The sequence below is a fragment of the Vipera ursinii genome (genome assembly GCF_947247035.1).
Source record: "Vipera ursinii genome assembly, chromosome: 11".
Taxonomy (NCBI): Eukaryota; Metazoa; Chordata; class Lepidosauria; order Squamata; family Viperidae; genus Vipera; species Vipera ursinii.
In genome coordinates this window covers 19,246,853-19,268,439 of record NC_139524.1, presented here as the reverse complement: position 1 = coordinate 19,268,439, position 21,587 = coordinate 19,246,853, and the positions used below count along the sequence as shown (strand labels likewise).

Here is a 21,587-nt window from a genome sequence, read left to right as displayed (position 1 = left end):
CATCTAATTTACTTAACCAGAAGAGTTTCCTTTCCTTTCCTATCCTCTTTCCTAGTTTTTCTTGGAATTTGATGATGAACAAGGCATTTCAGCAAAAGAAATAAGGGAACCCATTCAGAAAGTTTAATCGAAAGGTAGATTCAAAACTGCTTCCCTTTCACCATTTCATACGGGCCATTTCAGTGTTATTCTCAGTGCTATAAATTGAAATAATGTCATAAATAATGTTGAAATCCAGTTATGCCATGCCTTCGGAAATTATGGGCCTACAAGCTCTCATATTCCAAATATTATCAACAACTATGAAACAGAAGAAGACAACCTAAGACTCCTTTGGTGTGTTCCTGAAGGGCTGCCAAAAGTTTATTTTACACTGCAATTTTACTGAGATAGAAGAGAAGAATGTTAAATACAATGAAAAACAATCCCATTAGCCATATTTATTTCTCATTAAATTCATCCAGTTGAATTTCTAACTTGACTTCCCCTGTTAGGTTTTGAACTGTGGCTCCTCAGCAAAAACCTAAATGCAATTCTTGGATCAAGGAAAATTGAGGGAAATTTTTTTGAAAGGCATTCAAGCGTACAAGTTTGAGTTATTTTATTGCTCTCCAAACCAAGAACGGTTCTGAACCTCAATACATTCGTGGGCAACCCTATGGAGTAGGAAGGATAAAGGAATGAAGGAGAGGGAACCCATACAGCTGAAGGACTTTTAAACAACAAATTGGGGTCACGTCAACATGCAAATGTGGCCTTAGGATATTGTGAATACCTTGTTTCCATCATAAGGATGTTTACCACATCAGACGTCTCCCCAACTGTGTACTAAATTTGGCAAATATGGAGGCATTAGTAGAGTCGAATTTCATTTCTTCATTTTTTGGGGCCAGCTGAGCTTCTTGAGAATCTGGCTTGGTGGATCACCTTCTAAGCTCATGTAACTGAATTAAACCAAGGAATAAGCTCTCTGGCTTTTCTTACCTCATAGAGGAGAAGACGTTGCTTGAGCCTACCAGAATAGCAAACAAGAATTGGCTGAGATCAGCAATGTCAGGTTGGTGCATTCTGGATGAAGAGAGGTCCCACAGAAGAAGGTCAAGATCTGTTTTTTCTTGTTCCAGAACATAGGACAAGGAAGAATGGTCTTAAATTACTGGGTGTTAGAGAAAAAAAAATCCTAATATTAAGAGCAGCTTGACAGATAAATGGTGGGACTCTTCTTCATGGAAGTCATCCAGCAAAAACTGGACAATCCTTTGTCCAAGAAGGTTTATCTTCTATTCCTGCATCAAGCAGGCATGGCTTTGCATGGCCGAGTTTCAGATTCCACAAAAGCTTGTTGCAACATGTTTGGGTGTCGATTTTTCGGCCTCCTTCATGCTTTCACTGCACACACATTTCTTCTGTCAACACTTCCGATAAGGGCACCAACAAAAGGAACAGAGCTCTATTTCGCGATGACCCTGAGCTTCAGAAGAAGGTCCTGAGAAATGTCACCTAAAGTACCTTAAGCGTCGGTGATCTAAGGGTTCAACCACCTGTCAACACGATGGCTGCCTTTCTCAGCACAAGAGCCTCTCTTTCTTCTGTCATGGTTCCGACAGACAGAGACGAATAAAGCAGATCTCTGAGGCTTGGAAATTCCTCAAAGAACATGTTTATTCCTTACAGAGTATCGGCATGATCAAAAGTGAAACCAAGTCTGAATTTCCCACTAAAAATTACCCAGTTCCAAAGTATAATGTCCCACCCACAAAACTGTGCCATCCCTATGTTCCCCAATACATTCATTTGGTGGGCTTTCTTATACACACCCAGTCCCTGATCGCGGGAGCAGCAGATGACCTTGCTTCCCATGGGACAGAAGATTATTTTGATTAAGGAAGCACCTAGACATGAGGCCCTCCCTCCGTCCTATGTGGAAACCTAGAATGAGAAGAAAAAATGGCTGCAGCCATGTTCATTGTAGAGTTGACATTTTCTCTTGTGAGAGTCGTTCGAAGGAAACCTGGCTGGCTGAACATGAGAGTGATCGTAGCCACAAAGGTAAACAGCCCTGCTTTAGTGCCGTCAATTATCATTAACCTCCCAAAGTGATTCATACGTCTGTTGTTAAGGGAGGGATGAAACTTGCAAAGGTGCCGTTAAGCAGGCATGAAATAAGCAAAGTCTGATTTTATGTTTGTATGAAATGAATTGAATGCACTTGGGAGACGACCTTGTTTTCTCCATTTCTTGGTAATGTATGTAGCTTGTAAGCAAATCCAGAGACAACTAAGACATTAGCGGACGAACTCCTTCTGGTGAGAAATATGTGGGTTGAGAAAGGCTGACTGAAGAACTGGGATCTTTGTTTACAATTTGCTCCTGAATGAAATCCTCCCTAGATTTCTGTGGGTATGCTAGCAGAAGGACCCAGAACAGGCAAGGAGAATTCCTTTGGATGAAGGCAAACAGCTCAACAGGCTTATGGATACGAACATCCAGGAAAATGATTTAAACATGAGGATGATCTGGAATTGTGCTCTCTCCACATCTGGGATCTTCTGGAGAGCAGTCAAGATTTAAGAAGATTCCCTCAATCTCCTCATTTTGTTCTTTGGCAGCCAAAAAGGGTTTTTTTTACTTTTATTTTCTTTGTATTTTATATTTTGTATATTAAATAATAGAAACAGTATAAATGAAAAAAGCACATAAAATGTGTTCCATCTGAAGTGAATTTCAGTCAAAATCTATAGATTAATTTGAGCAAATAATTTACTTTATGAAAACCTTGGAGATGTTAAGCAGGACAACGCTGTACCCCATTTTAGTCTACAAAAGTCTATTTTGAATACATCTCGCAACATGGGTGAAATGCTAGGCTTTTAAGAAATGTTTAAATAAAAGAACCCTCCACATTCTTGTTTATTCAGCTCTCTTTATAGTGTGGACTTAATACTGATTTTTTATGAGTTCTCCACCTCTCCATCCCTCAGCCTGCTGGTTTTTTTTTAAAAGCAGGCTTTTTCATCCTGTAAACAAACCTTGGTTAATCTTCCCTTTTGGAAAAGGAGTTTTTGTTCCCTGCTGTTTTAACTTAGAGGTGAACTCTCAACCTTCCATAATCTCAACCGAAGGAAAATTATCCGGATTTCAGTAGAAGCCAGAACTGGGGGGGGGGGGGGGGGAAGATGCTTACAGGTCAATGCCAATGAATACCACATTCAGGACGGAGGAAATTTCACACAACTACATCTGAGGACATGAAGCTGCCAGCTAAATAGTTTGAGGAGCTTATGATAAAACATGGGCTTTTGTTACAGCAATCGGATTGAGGCGAATGGGAGAAAATGAGGGGTTTTCTTCCGCAAAGACATTAACATATGTATGAAAAGTCCATTAATAGCTCCCTGTGAAAAGATGTGTGGCAACAAAGTGAGGTTAAGGGACAAGGGATCACCTGCTTCTAAGATGTTATTTCACTCGGATTCTGTTCAGCTGCCAAGATTTACTGGCATACCTCTGTAGGCGATCAAATCGCTTAATAAAAATAAAGACAAAGAACGGGCTTTTCAGACTGCGTTGGTCCACTGGATGCCATTGGAAATGGCTTTTGGAGAGCCTCCTGCTTCAAAGTCCAGCAAAGTTGTTGTCCTACTGTTTCCTATCCTGGATTGTCAGAAACCAATTTCCTCACTTAAACTTCTAACATGGGAAAATACTTTCTAGAACGTAGCTTCCCTTTGGCCTGAAGCTCCATCCTTCAAGCAACTGGCCATGATTGGAATCAAGCTAGGGTCGATGTTTGGTGTCAAGCAGGGGATTAATTGAAGGTAGAAAATCAATAGGGCAGTGTTTTACCTGTCACAAGGGCGAACTGAAGCAAGATGGATATCCTGGGAACATTCTTTTTCTCCTTCCCCCATGAAATGTGAGCTTCTTTTTGCCTGATCTGCCTTTTCAGCCTCCTGGGTTCATCTGTGTGATGCCACTGAGAATAATTGCATCCCAGTGACGGGGAGCTTCTCATCCTTCATCTCAAGCACAGAATATAGAATAACAGAGTTGGAAGGGACCTTGCATGGAGCCCAACCCCCTGCTCCAGCAGGAGACCCCCACAATATTCTGGACAAGTGGCTGCCCAGCCCAAAACCTCCAGGAACGGAGCAACATCTGAAGGCAAGCTTGTTCTACTGATTAATTGTTCCCGTTAACAAGAAATGTTTCCTTAATTTTAAGCTGAATTTCTCTTTGATAAATTTCTAATTGCAGTTGATTTGAACATGGGATACTTTATTTTCTGAAATCCTCGACTGGCTCCAGCTTCAGAGGTGTCCACCTAAATGAGATGCTTAAGTCAAACTCCCTGCTTTGAATTCTTCTCTTGAGTCAAACACTTTTTGGGGGATGGAAGCTCATCAGAAAAGGATCCAATCTGGAAATAAGGAGACATTTTCCAACAGTGCGAAGAATTAATCAACGGAACAGCTTGCCTCCCAGCACTGTGGGGGCTCCATTGCTGGAGGTTTCAAGAAAAGATTGGACAACCATTGATCTTGGTTGACATAAGCCATAAGGACTCTTGCCTTGAGCAGTGGGTGGACTAGAAGACCTCCAAGGTCCCTTCCAGCCCTCCAATTCTATCAATTTAGCTACAGCTGATCTCACTGCTGGCAAAAAAAGTGAGTTCATAGCAAGGACTTTCATTACTGAGTAATAAAACATTTGTGCATTTTTATTATAAGCGTTACTACTTTTTCTGGCTCCGCATCCAGAATCGGGAGCAGAATCCTATTTAAAAGAATTCAGGAATCCAGCCCTAAGTATGGAACATATGTTGATTGCCTTCAGTTTAATCGCTTCCTTGTTAAGAATTCCCCAGCGCTCCTGCTGACATATGGTAAAATAACATTTGAACTTAGGTTTCTCTTTGGGTCTATTCTCCAGATGTTTTCACTGATCTGTGGGGATGTGCAAAACCTTACCAATGGATGGGGTTGGGGGTGTGTGGGGGGGTCTCGGAGCCTTCTGCCATGTTGTTCTGCAGCATTTGCTGTTTTGCCTCTTTTTAAAAGCCAGCTGGGCTTATCCCACTGAAGCTATAATATTAAATTATTTTGACTTTCAGCAGTTCACGCCTTTCTTTCTTTCTTTCTTTCTTTCTTTCTTTCTTTCTTTCTTTCTTTCTTTCTTTCTTTCTTTCTTTCTTTCTTTCTTCCTTTCTTCCTTCCTTCCTTCCTTCCTTCCTTCCTTCCTTCCTTCCTTCCTTCCTTCCTTCCTTCTTTTTTTGCAAAGGGGAGGGAATAGGGCCTTTTCCCGATTTCTCTCTTGGATGAAGAAATACTCAGACAGTCTTGGGTATGCAGAGAGTGGCTCTTGTTAGCACACTCTGAATGGCGCTGGTCCTGGGCCATAAATGGGCAATCCATCTGTTCAGAAAACTTTAGCTAGCGAAAAGACTTGAATGCATTCTTTGTGAATTCCACCACCATCGGAACAGATCTGCTCTTCAGGTCCTCTGGTGGCTTTCACTCTCTCCGGTGTTCTCGCTCAAAAAACAGCTCTGGAGCCAAAACGGGTGTTTAAATCGCTCACTTTGGTCTGTTCCTTTTCCTTGTTATTATTGTCTTTGGTCTTCCTGGAGTCTCCTATCCCAGCCTTTATCTTGGGGAACCTGCTCTTCTCAGGTACATCTGTTCGGCCCTTGGTGCTTTCTGAGCTTGGTGATTTGCTTGTAGACATTTCATGACCCAACTAAAGAACATGGTTGGTGCTGAGGATGACCATCAGGCCTCCTGCATATAAACAGAGAGCAAACCCCATTCCCTTCTAGCACTGATGAGATTACCTAGTTGGGTCATGAAATGTCTACAAGAGAACAACCAAGTTCAGAGACCAACAAGGACGCCGCAGTTCTCTTGGATCAACCTTCAGGATGTATTGGAGTTTGGTGGCCAATGAATTTAAGTAAATCCTTCTCCTCCTTAAGGTTGGCTTGAGTCTACTCTTGAGCAGGATCTGCAAACAGAAATTGAGGTGAAATATTCCAGAGAGTTAAGCCCAGGATGAGAGAGAAACAATGGATTAAATCATGAATAAAATTCTATCTCTGAAATTGCAGATTTAGTTTGTATTCCCTACACACAAAGATAGATAGATAAATAGAGAGAGGGGGGGGGGGAAATCTTCTCTTTTTTAAAATCAGGATGTAGGTTCTCAGTAAAACAAATAGTGGGTGGGCTAGCACAAGAGATAAACACAACTACTCTTTGAATAAACTCCTTTCTGTATTTATTCTCCTGCATCTTGGTTGTTTAGCTTATATTTTAGTGGTGTTATGGTTACGGGGGCTATTTCCTTCAAAATGAGATGGATAGTGAAAGATTCCTCTGTAGGGTTAATCTTGAAGGCAAACTAGAGGTGGCCTTTGCAGGAACCTTTGTAGATCTTTCTTGAAAGTGAGATGGTGCACCATTTTCTTTTTAATAACAATTCAATTTATTTGTGCCATTCTTTGCATCTGGCTCTGGGATTATCTTCTTGGATCCCTGTCGGTTTTGGTTCTCACTTTTTGTCATAGAATCATAGAACCATAGGGCTAGAAGGGACCTTGGAGGTCCTCTAGTCCAACCTGCTGCCCAAGGCAGGAGTCCTCATGCCAACCTGGGCCAATGGTTGTCCAATCTTTTCTTGAAGACCTCCAGCAGTGGAGAACCCACCACTCCAGGAGGCAAGATGTTCCATTGATTAATTCTTCCCACTGTTGGGAAATTCCTCTTTATTTTCAGGTTGGTTTTCCTTCTGACCAGCTTCCTTGTCCTCTTGTGCCTATCCCTATCACAAACATGCCCTGAACACAGCATCTTTTCCCCACTCACATCTGCCACTTGCCCCTGGCCAAACGGAATTCCTGGGGAGGTTTCCTTCAGCAACTCTGCCAAGACCCCAGAGGGCTACCTTTGCCCTCAAAATTATTTTTGAGCCGATCCTTAAAACAAAATGTTTGGAAACCCGTGTCCTCTTTGGCTGCTAATGAGGTAATGAATTGGAAACCTCCTGTTTGGTGTGGGTGTGTGTTTGTGAGTGTGTTGGGGCAGAGAAAGAATGCAAAATATTTGGACCATTTATTGATGCCTGGAAGGCAACAACTCATCCGACAGGGAAGGAGTTGATCTTGGCTTCTAGCTGAAGAAAAGAACTTCTCCCTTTTTTATCTTTTTTATTCTTTTTTTTTGCCGACAAGGATAATTCTTCCACTTATTCATCGGCTGAATTTTCATGTCAATATTTGCGCTTTTCACAGTCTCTTTGTGTTTGCTTAAACTCTACATTCTTCTGTCTCCTTCCTCCACTGTGTTTCAAGAACCTGTTGAAGGAGATAGCTTTAAAAATGGATGGCAATTTTGCTTCCTTAGGATGATCCGGGGGCCAGATGGACCCGTGCAAACCTGCGGGAGTGTGTAGCAGGTTTTTTTTTGATATGTATTTGTTTTGTTTTGTTTTTTAAAAAATCCTGCCTTTATTACTTTCATAGCTCCACAGACAGAGGGCTGAGATTTATCTTCATAGATGGCAAGAATCCCTGGCAGGGCTCACCCTCAAACTGTTTCCAGTCTGCTGGCTTTGCAATTAGACCAGGAAACAAAGGTGTAACTTTGCAAAAGTGCAAACGCTGTGATTTAACCATTGACTAAAGCAAGTTGTGGCAGGCATGAAAAGGAGTGTTTGGTGTGTGCATCACCACAGTTCGAGACTTCATTCTTGGCTGAGTTCAATTAAGCTGGGATCTTTATATGGAAAGAAGAGAATATTTGTAGCTCAGGGTTGAACTGCGTGGTCCTTGGTGTTCTCCGAGTTTGGTTGTTTTTTTGCAGACTTTTCATTACCCAGTTAGGTAACATCATCAGTGCTAGAAGGGAGGGGAGGAAGGGGAGGAGGAGGAGGGGGAGGAAGAGGATGATGGGGTCCTTTGTGTTCTCTAGGTTTGGTTGTTTTGTTGCAGATGTTTCTTGACTCAACTAGGTAACATCATCAGTACTACAAAGGAGTGTGGTTCTAGCATGGATAATGTTACCTAGTTTGGTAATGAAATGTCTGCAACAAATCAACCAAGCTCAGATAAAATCAAGGACCCCCCAGTGGGATTTTTTATGATGGTTTGGGAGATAGGAAGAAGGTAGTCCATGACTCTGGACTAAGAAAACAGCATAAATAGGACCAGTTCTGATAAATGTCATGGAGAAGTCTTCCCGCTAGAAAATGTTTTTTTCAGCTTCTATGCAAGGAAGTGACCTACATACCAAAAAGCCATCAGTTATTAAAACTCGTCAATGCACATTTAAAATCTGCATCAGTCGTCATACGTAATCATCTTTTAGATGATTCCCTTTTCACGATCATGACTTGTTGGAAATGGATCCAGCAGATAGCTAAAATTTGGGCTCAGGCTGCTGCGTCTTTTAGTTAAGTTTTAGGGTTAATTCCCCAGGGTGGTTTTTTAGCACCGTCCCATGGCTGAATATGGCAAACACATTTTCAGGGTGAAAACCCTCAGAACGTCCCAGATTCATTTTTAAAAGCACGTCGTCTCCATAAAGTTCTGCAGAGAGCTGCAATTTGCATCTGCCCGGGCTCCAAAGAAAGCCTTGCATATTATTTATTTATTTATTTATTTTATTTTAATTCCATTTATATCCCGCCCTTCTCGTTGTGCATTGTTGTGAGATGCCACTTGGTCGGGTCAAGTCTCAGAGAAATTGGGGACTAGATTTTTGTGGTTCCACTCTGGATGGCTAATGCTCTGATGAATGAGGCCTCTTGGATTTGGGTGAACCTCGAAAGGAAAAACTTTTCTTTGTTTGCAAATATAGGTGTCATGCTTTACAGAAGCAGGACCTGTGACTGAGACATTTCACACACGCCAACCTTAGACTGCATGCCTGTTGCTTCGGTAAAACAGAAATATTTCTTCCCATCTGTTAATATGAGCCACCTTCGGAATTGACCCAAAATGGTGAATCACCTCTTTGGACTCCGTCCCAGCGGCTTTCAGTGGCTGCAGGGCTGACGATAGATGCCTTTTTCCCCCCTTTCTTATTTTCTGCCATTGCTTTGGTTTAAAGAGCAAAACAGTTCCTCGAAAACAAATCGCTTTAGCATGCAACATCACACGAGAAAAGGATAAAAAAAAACCCTGTATTTGGAGGGATATTTATGTCTCCAAAAGCCAAAAAGAGAGATTAGCCACTGATTAACCTTCCCCATCCTGATCCAAGCAGTCATCCTAGTTTACAGAAGTTGCTCAGTGATAAAGCCTGGTAGAAATTAGGATCCCCCTTGAACCATGATTAAACCTGCGGTCTGAGTGTGGGTGATACCCTAGGACGGCCACAAATTAGCCTTGCCTATAGTTTGAACACGGTTTAAGTGTAGATAAGTGGGAAGCAGCTTCATCTGGATCGGAATCTAGAGGAGTCCAGCCAATTTACTCCTGTACTAATAATGAAAAGGCATGGAAGCAATTTAGTCCAGGAAAAAGCACATTTTTGTGAAATCTGTTCGGCATGAAAAAGTACCCCATTTAAGCTGAGCGTTTGCTTTAAAAGGGATATTTCACAGTCCTTGGGCTGTTCTACTTCCCCTGCCTCTTTCTCTTCCCCATCAACGGTCCTTATTAAAAAAAAAAAAGCATTTTTTTAAAAACCCGTTTTGTAGAAAGACGATTAACTCAAAATGCAGAAGCCTCTCAAAATGCAGACGTTGACCCTGGGCTTCAGATTTGATTTATTCAGATTTTCTTGGCTTTGAGCGATTCTGAGTAACTTCTGTTTAGCTAAGCAAAGGAGGTGAGTGTTTTTTCAAGACTGGCAGATCTAAGCTTTAAATTGCTATCTTAAATAGTCATCAAGAACAACTTTTTTCTCTGATTGGGAGGTTCAAGCATCTCAGAGGTCAGAATCTGGCTGAGATCTTTGGAAAAGGAAGACAAAAGGGAAGGAAATGACCCAGATTGTTGGGGGCAATAAGCTGACTTTGTAATAATGCCGCTTGGGGTGTGTGTGAAAGCCCTAATAAGCAGGCATATACATAGAATGAAGGCTACTGCTAAGCTTGTAAGCCGCCCTGAGTCTTCGGAGAAAGGCGGGATATAAATGGAATAAAAATAAAAATAAAAAAATAAAATAAAACAATAGACTAAGGACAACTGATGATTTATTACAAGCTGGGGCATTTATTACCAAGCATCTCTCACAAAATCATATATCTATATATATATATATTTGATATAGACAAGAATGAATCCTTGGTCAATCAAGGTGGGCTGCAGTCCTTCAGATATTTTACTTATAGCTTTTAATCTGGTTTAATTCTGTTTTCAGTCTATTCTTTAATTTTTGTATTGATATGGTTTTATAATGATGGATGGAGAGAGAGAGAGAGAGAGAGAGAGAGAGAGAGAGAGAGAGAGAGAGAGCAGACTCTTCCAATAGAGTGTAGGTAGAGTAGTGTGGGGTTTCTTCAAGAAAACTTACAACTGAATGCTGGGAGGGTTAAAAAAATAAGATAAATAGGTCGTCATGGTAACAAACCAAACAAAACCCCGGCATCCCCATCTCAAACTCGAGGGAATAAAAAGGGAGGCATGTGTAAGATGGCTAACTGTGGCTTCCTCCATAAATCTTTAAAGAAGCTTTGAAATGTCTCCAGAGTTTGGGTTCATTAAAAAAGGGGGACTGGTTTGCATCATAAAGTGGGAAAAACCGACACAAAATAGGTTCCTTTTCTTGGTCTGTGGGTTCTGAATGCCCATATCATGGGGTGGGTGGGTGTTTGTTCTGAATTTAGGATTCCCCCTCAGCCTGCTTTGATTCTTTTCTCCTCACACATTGAAGTGGGTTGACATTTCTTTAGAGGGAGCTTGATGGAAAATATTGTGCTCACCAGCTTTTGTCCACCAAAGCAGGGTAGTTCACGGGCCATTTTGAAATAGCATTTCAAAAGAAGTTGGGGGAAATTCAGGTTATCCTTAGCTGGTGATCAGTTTGGTCCATAGAACAAGTCAAAGCAGTTGGGATCCATTCACTCAACGGGTGGTAGAAGACAATGAATCCAGGAGAAGCAGAGACCTTGAGACCCATTGGCACAGGGGAGACCATCATGCTTTCTCTTACTGCTCAAGCCTTGTTCACAAGTTCTAACGTTGCCAAGGTTGGACATCCCTACTCCAAGGAATGCCAAATTAAGGGTTTAAAACAGGGGTCTCCAAACTTGGCAACTGTAAGACTTGTGGACTAATAAAAGAGAATATTTGTAGCGCAGAATAGAACTATTGATGTTTGGGTAATGAAACATCTGCAAGAAAACAACCAAGCTCAGAGAGCAGAGGAGACACCAAGGACCCCAGAATCTTGCTTCTGATTACAACTGAAATCTGATGTCACATAGAGAAGATCTCAATTTCCAGAATTCCTCAGCCAGCCAGCAGTTTTTTTAAAAAAAAATGCTTGCTTTGCTCAAGATGTCCTGAGTCCTCAGGGAATAGGGCGGTATATAAATATAACTAAATAAAAAATAAATGTTTGTTTGTAGTGGTGCAGATTTTTTAAATTTTTAACACGCGCGCGCGCACACACACACACACACACACTTTTTTTGGCTTTGAAAATTTCAAACCACAGCTATGCATTCCATCTATCGCCTTTAATTTTTAAATCTTCTTTCCAGAGTCACAATTTGCTTTTAGGTCTGTTCCTCTTCACCTCCTTAGACATTCTTAGCCATGGAGCTCAACAAATAGTTCTGTGGGCTTTCATTAGCTGGCTTCTCTGCAACACAGGAATGGCTGATTTAGGAGATGTGAGGGTCGTTGAAGGCTGTGGGCTACATTAGGGTGAGTGCTACAATGGAGAGTGGATAATGGATAACATCGGTTCTTGCGAAAGCTGCTCTTTGGGGGGGGGAAGACATAATTTATAGCTTTCAACTTGTGAGTACATTATTCTTTTTGGTGATAGTACTTTGGCAAAGATTTTTCCCACCCTTCCCCCCCCCCCGTCCGCCTGGAATTTTGCCAAATGGCAAAGAAAGAGACCTCTCTTTTCCACTGGGATAATTGTCCCCTGGAGCTGGGACCATTGTCATGGGAATGCTTTGGTTCCCCCTTCCTGGAAGATCTGGGCTCCATCAGTTTGTTAAGTCAAAAACTCATTACATTATGGATGAGTGGGCCGTGTGAATCCAGTTGTGGTTTGTCAAACCATGGTTCACGGTTTAGTTTAGAATTATGGAGTTGTGGAGTTGGAAGGGACTCAAGATCATCCCCATCCAATCATTTGCAAGGGGTAGGAAAAGCAATGAAATGGTTCTTGAGAGAAGGCTGGTCAGCCTCTTCTTAAACCGCCCCTCCCCAGAACCACAAAGACGGCTTCCATTGCTAGACAGGTCTTCCTGCCAGGAAGATTCTTCTCGTGCTTAATTTATACGTCAGTAACAGCAACGTAGGCCTAGTTTCTGTAACTGTGGAAATTAGATCTTGAACATCTTCCCTATAACTTTTCTTTCTGTTATTGAACAAGACTATCATGAAGTCTCCCTTGTTTTCTTCAGACTGAACATCTCAAGTTTCTTCAAGTTGTCTTGACCCTTCTCTCCAAGAGTCTTCCTGCATCCCCATAAGGAAAAGAAAGAAACTATAACTTAACTCTGATGCAATGTGTGGATGTGCAGCAAATAAAACTATACTCAACTACGCTGTGTTCACATTCCAACTCGTTCTGGAAATAACTATTTTCTTTCTCACACAATATCTCTGTATCTCTATCTTTTCTTTTTATCTGCTTTGGCTTGGGTTGCGTTAGTGGCTCTCCCAGGGTCTGGCTGTGGGATGGAGATGCTGGTTAAAAAAAAAAAAGTCTGAAATTAATTCCAGACAAGAGCGCATTAACCATCATTGGGTCCCAAGACTTGGACGGCTTTGAGGCTTGATACGATCTGCCCTTTCAGGCTGTCAGAGAAGGCTGAGATACATTCATGGCTGATCTGGAAAGTTGTGCTGCTATAGAACAATTGTTTTCTTCCAGATCTACTTGGTGAAAACTCCGTTGCATTTTCTCGCTAGCGTAGATTTACCAAACATCAGAATTAAGTTAATCTGCTGTGAAGTGCTCATGGTTGATAAACTCTGGGTAATAAGGGCAACGCTTCTATTCCTGTGTTGGAACGCTGCAGTCATCACGGTATGACCGTAGCCGAATGGAGAGAGAGGAAGACACAGTCCATCTCAGCACAAAAAGAGAAGGAATCGATGGTCCAGTGGCTTAGTTAAAGTGTGGAACTAGGACTGGGAGGACCCAGATTCAGATCTACCTTCAACCTAGAAGGTCACCCACCACCCATGGCTTTATCATCTAAGGCACCTCCATCCAAACCAGCTATATTTGTGCATGGCTTCTCATTCAATAGTCCTGAAAATGTTTCTTTCACCTCCAGCCAAAGCAAAATGATCAACCTGCTCTAAAATCTGCCGCTCTTTGATTTGGATCCCCCACCCGTGGTTTTAATGGACGAGTACTACTTAAGAAGACAATACCTCTGTTTTAGTATTAATTGGTTCTCCCTCTTTTTTTTAATTAACCATGGTTTCTTGGAAGGCAGGTGCAGGTTGTCACTAGGACTGTGCTCATGTTGCACAATCCCCCATGGTTAACATAACCGTAGTTAGTTCAGTCAAGACACCAGGCAAAGATATGGTTGAAACATAGTTCAGTTGTTGTTTATATATAAACATACATACATACACACACACACACACACACACACACACACACACAGCCAGACCGTGTGAGTTAACTTTTCTTTTTTACTTTTCCCTGCACGCAGAGAAACAATCTGAACAAAGGCACTGAGCTTATTGCCCTTAGCGGCTTTCAACAGTTTCAGCTTTGCAAGGCGTTTTAATTTGGAAGGCATTTTAAATTCTTGCTGCCTTTTTTTTTTCTCCTTGTGGCAACCCTGCCGGATCATATATTTTCATGGCTTTGCAATTGCCCGAGATCTGAAGGTATCCTCTGGGCAAGAGAGAGAAGCATCACGTTTGATGAATTAACTTTGTTTTGGGTCCAGCCATGCCCCGTGCCTGCTAATATAATCCTGCTTTTGGTTATCTCATTAGAGCTAGATGTATTTCTTAAGGATCTTACCAGCGGCCAGGCTGATTAAAGAAAAAAGAAAAATCAGATCTTGCGAGCCAACTTGGAAGGGAGGAGGGAAAGAGACTAGGGAAATCTCTTTTTTGGGGGAAGCGTGGACTTGCAGCAATTCATTAGAAGATTGGAGCAGGATGCTGGCAATTATATCCAAGCAATATTTAACTTTTATTTATGCTCTTTCAGCAAGCTCGAGTGCTTACATCTTGCTTTCTCAAGTGTGGCGAAGATGTGTTTGGCTGCCCCCCCTTTAAACTTGTTTGACAAAAGCAGATTGCAAAGTATTCAAGCTGTCCTTCAGATGTACAACTGTGTTAAGCTTCTTTGGAGTACCGTTGTCTTACTTTTCAAGTTAAACCTTTTAAAAGTGCTGCACAACGTAACCGAAACGATGACATCGTCCACAGGCTGGCTAGGGAATTCTGGGAACTGAAGTGCACACTCCAGCCAGTTCCCGCTCATCTTGATAATGACGAGTGGAATTCTTTATTAGTGGATATACATTGAATTAAGTCTCCTCCTTTACTTTACGAAACAAAGCTCGTCCCTTCGAGCTGCTCCTTGCTTGGGGTTTTGCCTTCCTCTGTTGGAGGAGGAAGAGCCCAGATGTGGCTCCCTTCTCAAGTCTTTGCTCTGCAGGAAGCAAATTCCAAAGTTCAACTTCTGGCACTAAAACATTCCTGGGAAGTGAGGAGAAGAAATGGCCTTTTCTGTTGGAGCTTGAAGGCATAGACCCCTTGGATGGCCCAGAACTGGACTAGCAAGATTGATGAAGTATCCTTGAAAGCCAAGAGTGACCACCAGATAGATGCTTCTTGCATTTGCAGTTTTGCAAACGAACCCCTTTTTTGAAAGAGAGGTTGTAATTTTAGCTTGTTCTCCTATGAGTCCCCAGCAGTAATAAGAGCCCCACCTGTCAGTGGGGCTTGCTCGCTCTCCATTGTTTCACAGGCATGTTGCAGCCTGCACAGGCTAATTGTAGTCTGTCCTTCCAAAGCATTTGGAGCTGAGCAGTGCAAGACAAAATCTTTGATCTCCTGTGCTTTTTAGCTTGAGCGATGTCAATTAATGGCAAAAGTTGGGTGCCTTCTGGAAAGGGTGTTTCTTCAGCTAACTCAGCAAGACCGAAGTCAAAGCTTTGTGGTCTCCTGATAGATTTGTAGGAAACCTTCTTCTTTGTCATGCTAATTCAGGAGGCTGCCTGCCTGCCTGTTACTGCCTTCCCTAACTTCTGGTTGTTTTTTTTTTTTATTTTCCCTGAAGAGAGGCTTGCAAGAGCTAGAAATGGGCGATAAATCATCTTCCCAAGTGAAAGGCTGGAATGTTCTCCTCTACGGGGTGTGAACCTGACAATACCCTTTTCCCTCTCTTCTCTTTACTTTTTCTCCCTTCATTCATGATGTCATAGCAGAGGTGCATTCCCAAAGATTGCACCTGGGGCAAAGCACATTTTCCCCTCTAATCTGCAGAACTTTCAGAGAAGATGAAAAGTTGCGAAGGGAGGTAAACTCAGGCCATCTTGGCACCCTGCGTTTTCTAAGAGCTTATCTGCACTTCTCATTTCTCTATTGCAGTGTCCTCTGCCAGGTTGAGCTCTTCCTTCATCAGACAAAGGTGTGGATTACAGCTTTTGGTTTTAAGATTGGATCTCAGCAGATTTTTGTTGGGTGAGAGTGGAAATCCTGCAGAGAGACTTCCAAACTGCATACACTGATCTGCAGAAGAATGTAGGTCCTTTGGACAAAACGTATTGAAAGGGAGATCTGTAATGGAAGAAGCTACTATCTCACTAACTTGTCGATCCGTCTTGGCTTTCTCCTTCCAACCTACACGGAGAATTATTACATTGCTATGTAATTCACAGATGAATGTGGAACTTCGAGCTATGTCATATTCACCAGCATCTTTGAAAGGTAGACAAATTCATAGAAGAGGCAGGTCTATCTCTGTCAACTGACTCTGGTGGCCCTAGATGACACCTTCATGATCAGGGCCATCCTACTTCTCAAAGACAAGTTAATGGAGAGGACAAGAAAGGTTGTTCTTTTAACCGTGGTGGGCCTGTTGGAAGATAGTGTGGAACTTCCAACGAGATAGATCTATACCACTCAAGCCTTGAGTTTTCAAGAAAAAACTAGAGTGAGACATTCCTGATCCTTTTACTATTGATCTTCCATGGTCTTCAGCTGTGATATAGATAGTTGATGTTGAGAGTTCACCAGGAGGGAAGCAAGAGTTCCCAGTTTTTGGTTTGGGAAATGGTGCGTTTGTGAGTGAAGTCTTGGTTCCATTATCCTTTGAAGATTTGTTTATATTGGTATGTTGCCATGAGATGGTGCATCTGCTTGTCCTGGCCCCCTAATCACAACCACTTAATAAAACTACATTTGTATGGAACGCTTATCATGAGGAATAAATACAAAGACAGTCAGAGTGAAGTTGGGTGAGTGGCTGGGTGGATGCACTTCCTTCCCATAAACTGTGGGGAAAGTTTATATAAATATAAATAGATGAAAATGACATGTAAATGTATACATGCCCAACTCATGGAGAACTTCACAACTGTGTGGACTTGTGGAGACCCCCAGTGGACATTTAGTGAAAGGAAGAGGACTTTTGTGGTAGGTTCCCCCTTTTTAGAGAACAATACTTTTTCTTCCCCCTTTAACGCTCCCCACTTAATTTCTGTTGTCCCTTTGGCTTCATCTGGTCTTCTTTATAACCTCAATATTCCCTTAGGCAAAATCAAATAGTGTCTAATTAATTGACGTTGAGAATTTCCGGTTCTTTAACCCCAAATTTGCTACCTGAGATATGTCTCAAAAGGAGTCACATTCAGTGAGACAGGTGGTCATCTAAATTTATCAGATAAATCAATAACGTTCTCCAGGAGAATCTATCCCCAGCTTGTTCCTTCAGGTCTTGCAACTATCCCTCCACCCCCTTGCTGCTGGAAAAAAGGGAAGGAAAGAGAAGAAGAGGACAACCCACGGCAAGGGGGTGGATTTACAGTTGGAAGACCGGAAGGAACAAGTTGGGGACAGATTCTCCTGGAGAACATTATTTATTCGTTTGATAAATTTAGATGACCACCTTTCTCACCGAATGTGACTCTGGATGGTGTACAACCAATAGTTAAATCAATGTGGTTACTAATAGCGTCAACTGAATGAGACATAAGCGATCGATCGATCGATCGATCAATGTAAAGATCCAGTTCTCATGGAAGGAAAGAGAAGAAGATGGCCAGTGGGAAGGTGGATGAACTTAGTGGTGATGGGGCCACCATTGGAAGACTTGAAGGACCAGATTAGGACTAGATCATCACGGAGAAGATCTATGTGGTCGCTAAGAATCAGCATCAACTTGATAATCATTTGATTTTGTAACTATTCAGTACATCTTACCCAGTTTTTCGGGCTCTACACGATAATTGAAGAGATAATATTGCCTAGTTAAGCTACTTTGAAAATGAGAGGGTTAAAAAAAAAGCCTGTAATATGTAGGCATCACAAAGATAAGCTGATCTCACTTCCTTCTAACCAGGCCACACTGTGCTCTGTTGGTAGCATTGCCACTGAATCCCATTAACACAATGGGATCCTTATATGTCTCCTCCAAAGGAACTCCAATTAAATCCAGAAGGTTTTATTCTAGATTGCCCGAGATTGCAATTTCTCAGTGCAAATCCTTGGTGACTTTAATTCAAGGATTGAAAATCATTTAAATACAGCACTAAGAAGATGAAAATTTGTCAGAAGTAAAATTAAGGAGAAGGAACTTTACTGAGATTCTTTGAGCAAAGATGGCCTAATAAGGACAAAACATCTAAATGCCACGATACTAAAAGCAGGGCAAAGGAAGGACAAGTCCTCCGACTGAAATAAGTAATTTTAGTTACATTTTGGGTTGAAAAATCTATTTAATGTCTATTTTATTCATGGAATACTCTTAAAAGCGGTAAACAAATGGTATGTTTTTTGGCTCATTCCCACAAACTCTTAATAATCATTTTGGGTGCTTTTTCCATGGTATGTATTTGGAATGAGCGATGGGTTAAGGGTTGACAGATGTCAAGGCCTGAACAAATTCAGGAAGACTTTCCCAAACTCGATGAAGATTTATGTGACCCGGGGAGAAACAAGAGTAAGCATGGCAGATAAATTAACCCAAAGAGATTAGAAAGGATCAGTGATTTATGAAACATGATTCGGTATTCAACAGATTGGAGACAAGAAATATGACAACTTCTTGGCTCAGAAATTTCCCAAAGAAGAAGTTGAGGCTCTTAAAGGGTAGCTTAACCTGTGAGTTCTATATATTTTTCCACACATTTCTATATCAAGGACTAGATCTGCAGAATACGGAATAACAGGGTTGGCAAGGACCTTGGAGGTCTTCTAGTCCAGCCCTCTTTTGAGCAGGAGACTTTATGCTATCCCAGACAAATGATTCTCCAATCTCTTCTTAAGAACCTCCAGTGTTGGAGAACCCACAACTTCTGGAGGCAATTTATTTAGATTTATTAGATTTTAGATTTATTAGATTTATATACCGCCCTTTCCCGAAGGACTCAGGGCGGTTTACAGGGCATTTTAAAATCATATCAATATAAAATACAAAGTTAAAAGAGAATTAAAAGATTAAATTATCCCTGAAAATAAAACCCCAGTTAAAATTCTCAGCCTGGGCCAGAGAGCTCAAAGAGCCAAGTCTTCAGGTCCCGGCGGAATGAGCGTAGGTCAGGGGCAGTCCTGAGCTCCACGGGCAGCTGGTTCCAGAGGGCAGGCACACCCACAGAAAAGGCCCTCTCCCTGGGTGTTATCCACCGGCAATCTTTTACCGGCGGCACCCTGAGAAGACCCTCCCTCTGCGAGCGCACTGGACGAAGGGAACTTGATGCTGGCAGCAGGTGTTCCCTCAAATATCCCGGACCCAAGCCATTTAGGGCTTTATAGGTCATCACCAGCACTTTGAATCTCTTTGAATTTATTCCACTTATTAATTGTTCTCACTGTCAGGAAATTTATCCTTAATTCTAGGTTGGTTCTCTCCTTGGATAATCTTCCATCTGTTACTTCTGGTCCTTCCCTCAGGTGTTTTGGAGAATAGGTTGACCCCTTCTTCTCCCTCAAATACTGGAAGACTGCTATCATGTCACCCCTAGTCCTTATAAGGACAAGGTCCTGTGGGCAACTGGTTGTCATGTTGAAGTAGAAGTTGCATCCAAAACTGTCCTTGAAGGGACTGTAACCAGATATGGAAGAATGTGCTTTGAAAATTAGAACCGCCTCATTAAATTGGGAGCATCGCGACGGAGTTTAGAAACAGATAAATGCTCCTTTCTTGTCTGACTTGGTTGCTTCAGAGATTGTAAAATTAATCCTGCCTGGGTTTCCGTCCAAGAGAAGTAGGATCAACTGCCAAAAGTGAATTTAGTGTGGTGAGAACAAGCATCTTCTTCATTGCACGTGCTAAAATCCATCTCAAGATATCTCCAAACTACATTTGGGAGAAATCAAAACCGCCCTGAATAAAAAGGATGATGATAGGTTTTGGGGTTAGTGTAGCGTGGGCTTTCCAAGAAATCTGCTACATTAAATTTTATATCATGCAAAGAAATTGATTATAAAACGTAAAACTTGCATATTAGGGAAGGAGAAACACACATGTGGGCAGAAATCTTAAGCTATGAATGCAAGGACGGGGGCGGGGTGTCTGTAAAGAACTGAATTTGGGAAAGAAAAAAAGTAGAATCAAGCAAAATCAGATGCCCACCTCTTTTAAACAACTGTTGGCTGTTTATATTGTTGGTGATAGATTTAAAACTTGTAGCATGGTATTGCAAAACAGTTTAATCTCTTGGATGCAGGCCTTTCACCATCCAAATCACTACATCAGCCCATGAAGAAACCTAGTCAAGCAGAAGCTCAGTGACTTCTAGAGAAGTTCTTGAAAAGGATCAGATTCCTGTTTCTTCCTCTTTCTCACCCTCCCCACCTTTTAAAAATAAATAAATTTCTGCAATGGCTTGTTCCAAGAAACATTCAAGAGAGCATTTCATAGGATTCGCTTAATCCCGAAGGCTCAAGGATAAATAGGACAACTTGGAGTCTTCCAGAGCTCCTTGAAGCTCAGTTTCCATAAATTCCATCCAATGTGACCAGTGGAAAGACAGTGTAGACATAACAGTCCAACAATCTGAAGGATCATAGTCATTGGACGTAGGATGCCCAGAAGCAAAGGAAGACAATTCCTTGTCTCCAGAGTTGCCCAAAAAGGTTGTGGGGCAGGAGAGAAACCTGGTTTGTTCCCACACAGCATTACGAGCAGGCATCCCTTGAAAAACATTTGCAATTTAAACACAATTTGATTTGCATGGTTCCAATGCAGGGAGTTGGTTCCATTTGGGGGGATCTGATTGAACTTCATTTGATCTGATATCCCAACTGAGTCCTTGCATAACTCCTGGTTCCAAACCCTTCCTCCTAAAAAATAATTTGCTATCTGATGCAAACGCTTCACTCTGTTCACGGTAAGGCTGGCACAGTTAAGCAATGTTAAGAAGATTTGGGATAATATTTGTGTTTGCGTCTTGTCCTACTTTTACCCTTTCTGCCTTCCTTCCAGTGAAGGGCAGTCAGAAATGTGAGCTCAACTGCCGAGCGGTCGGCTATCGCTTCTACGTGAGGCAGGCAGAGAAAGTCATTGACGGGACACCATGCGATCAAAATGGAACCTCCATCTGCGTGTCGGGGCAATGCAAGGTAAGAAGAATATCAACCTTGAAGTTGGAAGCTTCTTCCATCTGATTCCTGTGGCGTGATATTACCAAAAGAGAGAGAAAACCAGCAGGAACATCAATATTTTCTGTACATTTCTTTGGACTTCTTTTTATAGATAAACACAATCTTTTTCTGTAAGTCTAGCTTTCTCCACTTGTCCACATCTGGAGAGGATCAGACATGTTCTTGGAAGTTATTTTTAGTGATTCAAAGCATAGTTGGAAGCTTGAGTTATCTTTGTAGATGGAAGATATGGCTGAGTTTCAGATGACTTATTAAGGCATCTTTTGATATAAGGCGGAAGGCCAGGAGACTGCTGATGTTTCGATCCAAGCTGAGTCCACATAATGCCCAAAGGCCAACTTCACAATATGGCCATACTCGTTGGAAGAGAAGATACAAACATGGAAAGAAATTTGTCTATGATCATTTACTCGCAATGAGTAACACTCAGTTGGATTCATGTCAGAATACACCATGGAGCAATTGTACTGTAAAACCAAGGAAACATGTTGGGTGCGTAAATGATCACATAGCCTTTTAACATTCTCATTCACAGATGTTCTTCACATGTTTGTTTATATAAATCAGGGCTCTGGAAAAAGAGCGATTT

The 21,587-nt window shown here is 41.8% G+C and overlaps 1 protein-coding gene across 1 annotated transcript in view; it reads left to right on the top strand.

Moving 5' to 3' along the window:
* The window catches only part of LOC310645501 (thrombospondin type-1 domain-containing protein 4-like), a gene marked incomplete at its 5' end in the record, with an annotated part of 114,340 nt that overhangs the window by 20,304 nt on the left and 72,449 nt on the right, over positions 1 to 21,587 (top strand). The window contains 1 exon segment of the mRNA XM_083371274.1: positions 20,820 to 20,956. Coding sequence (XP_083227400.1) covers positions 20,820 to 20,956 — 137 coding nt within the window.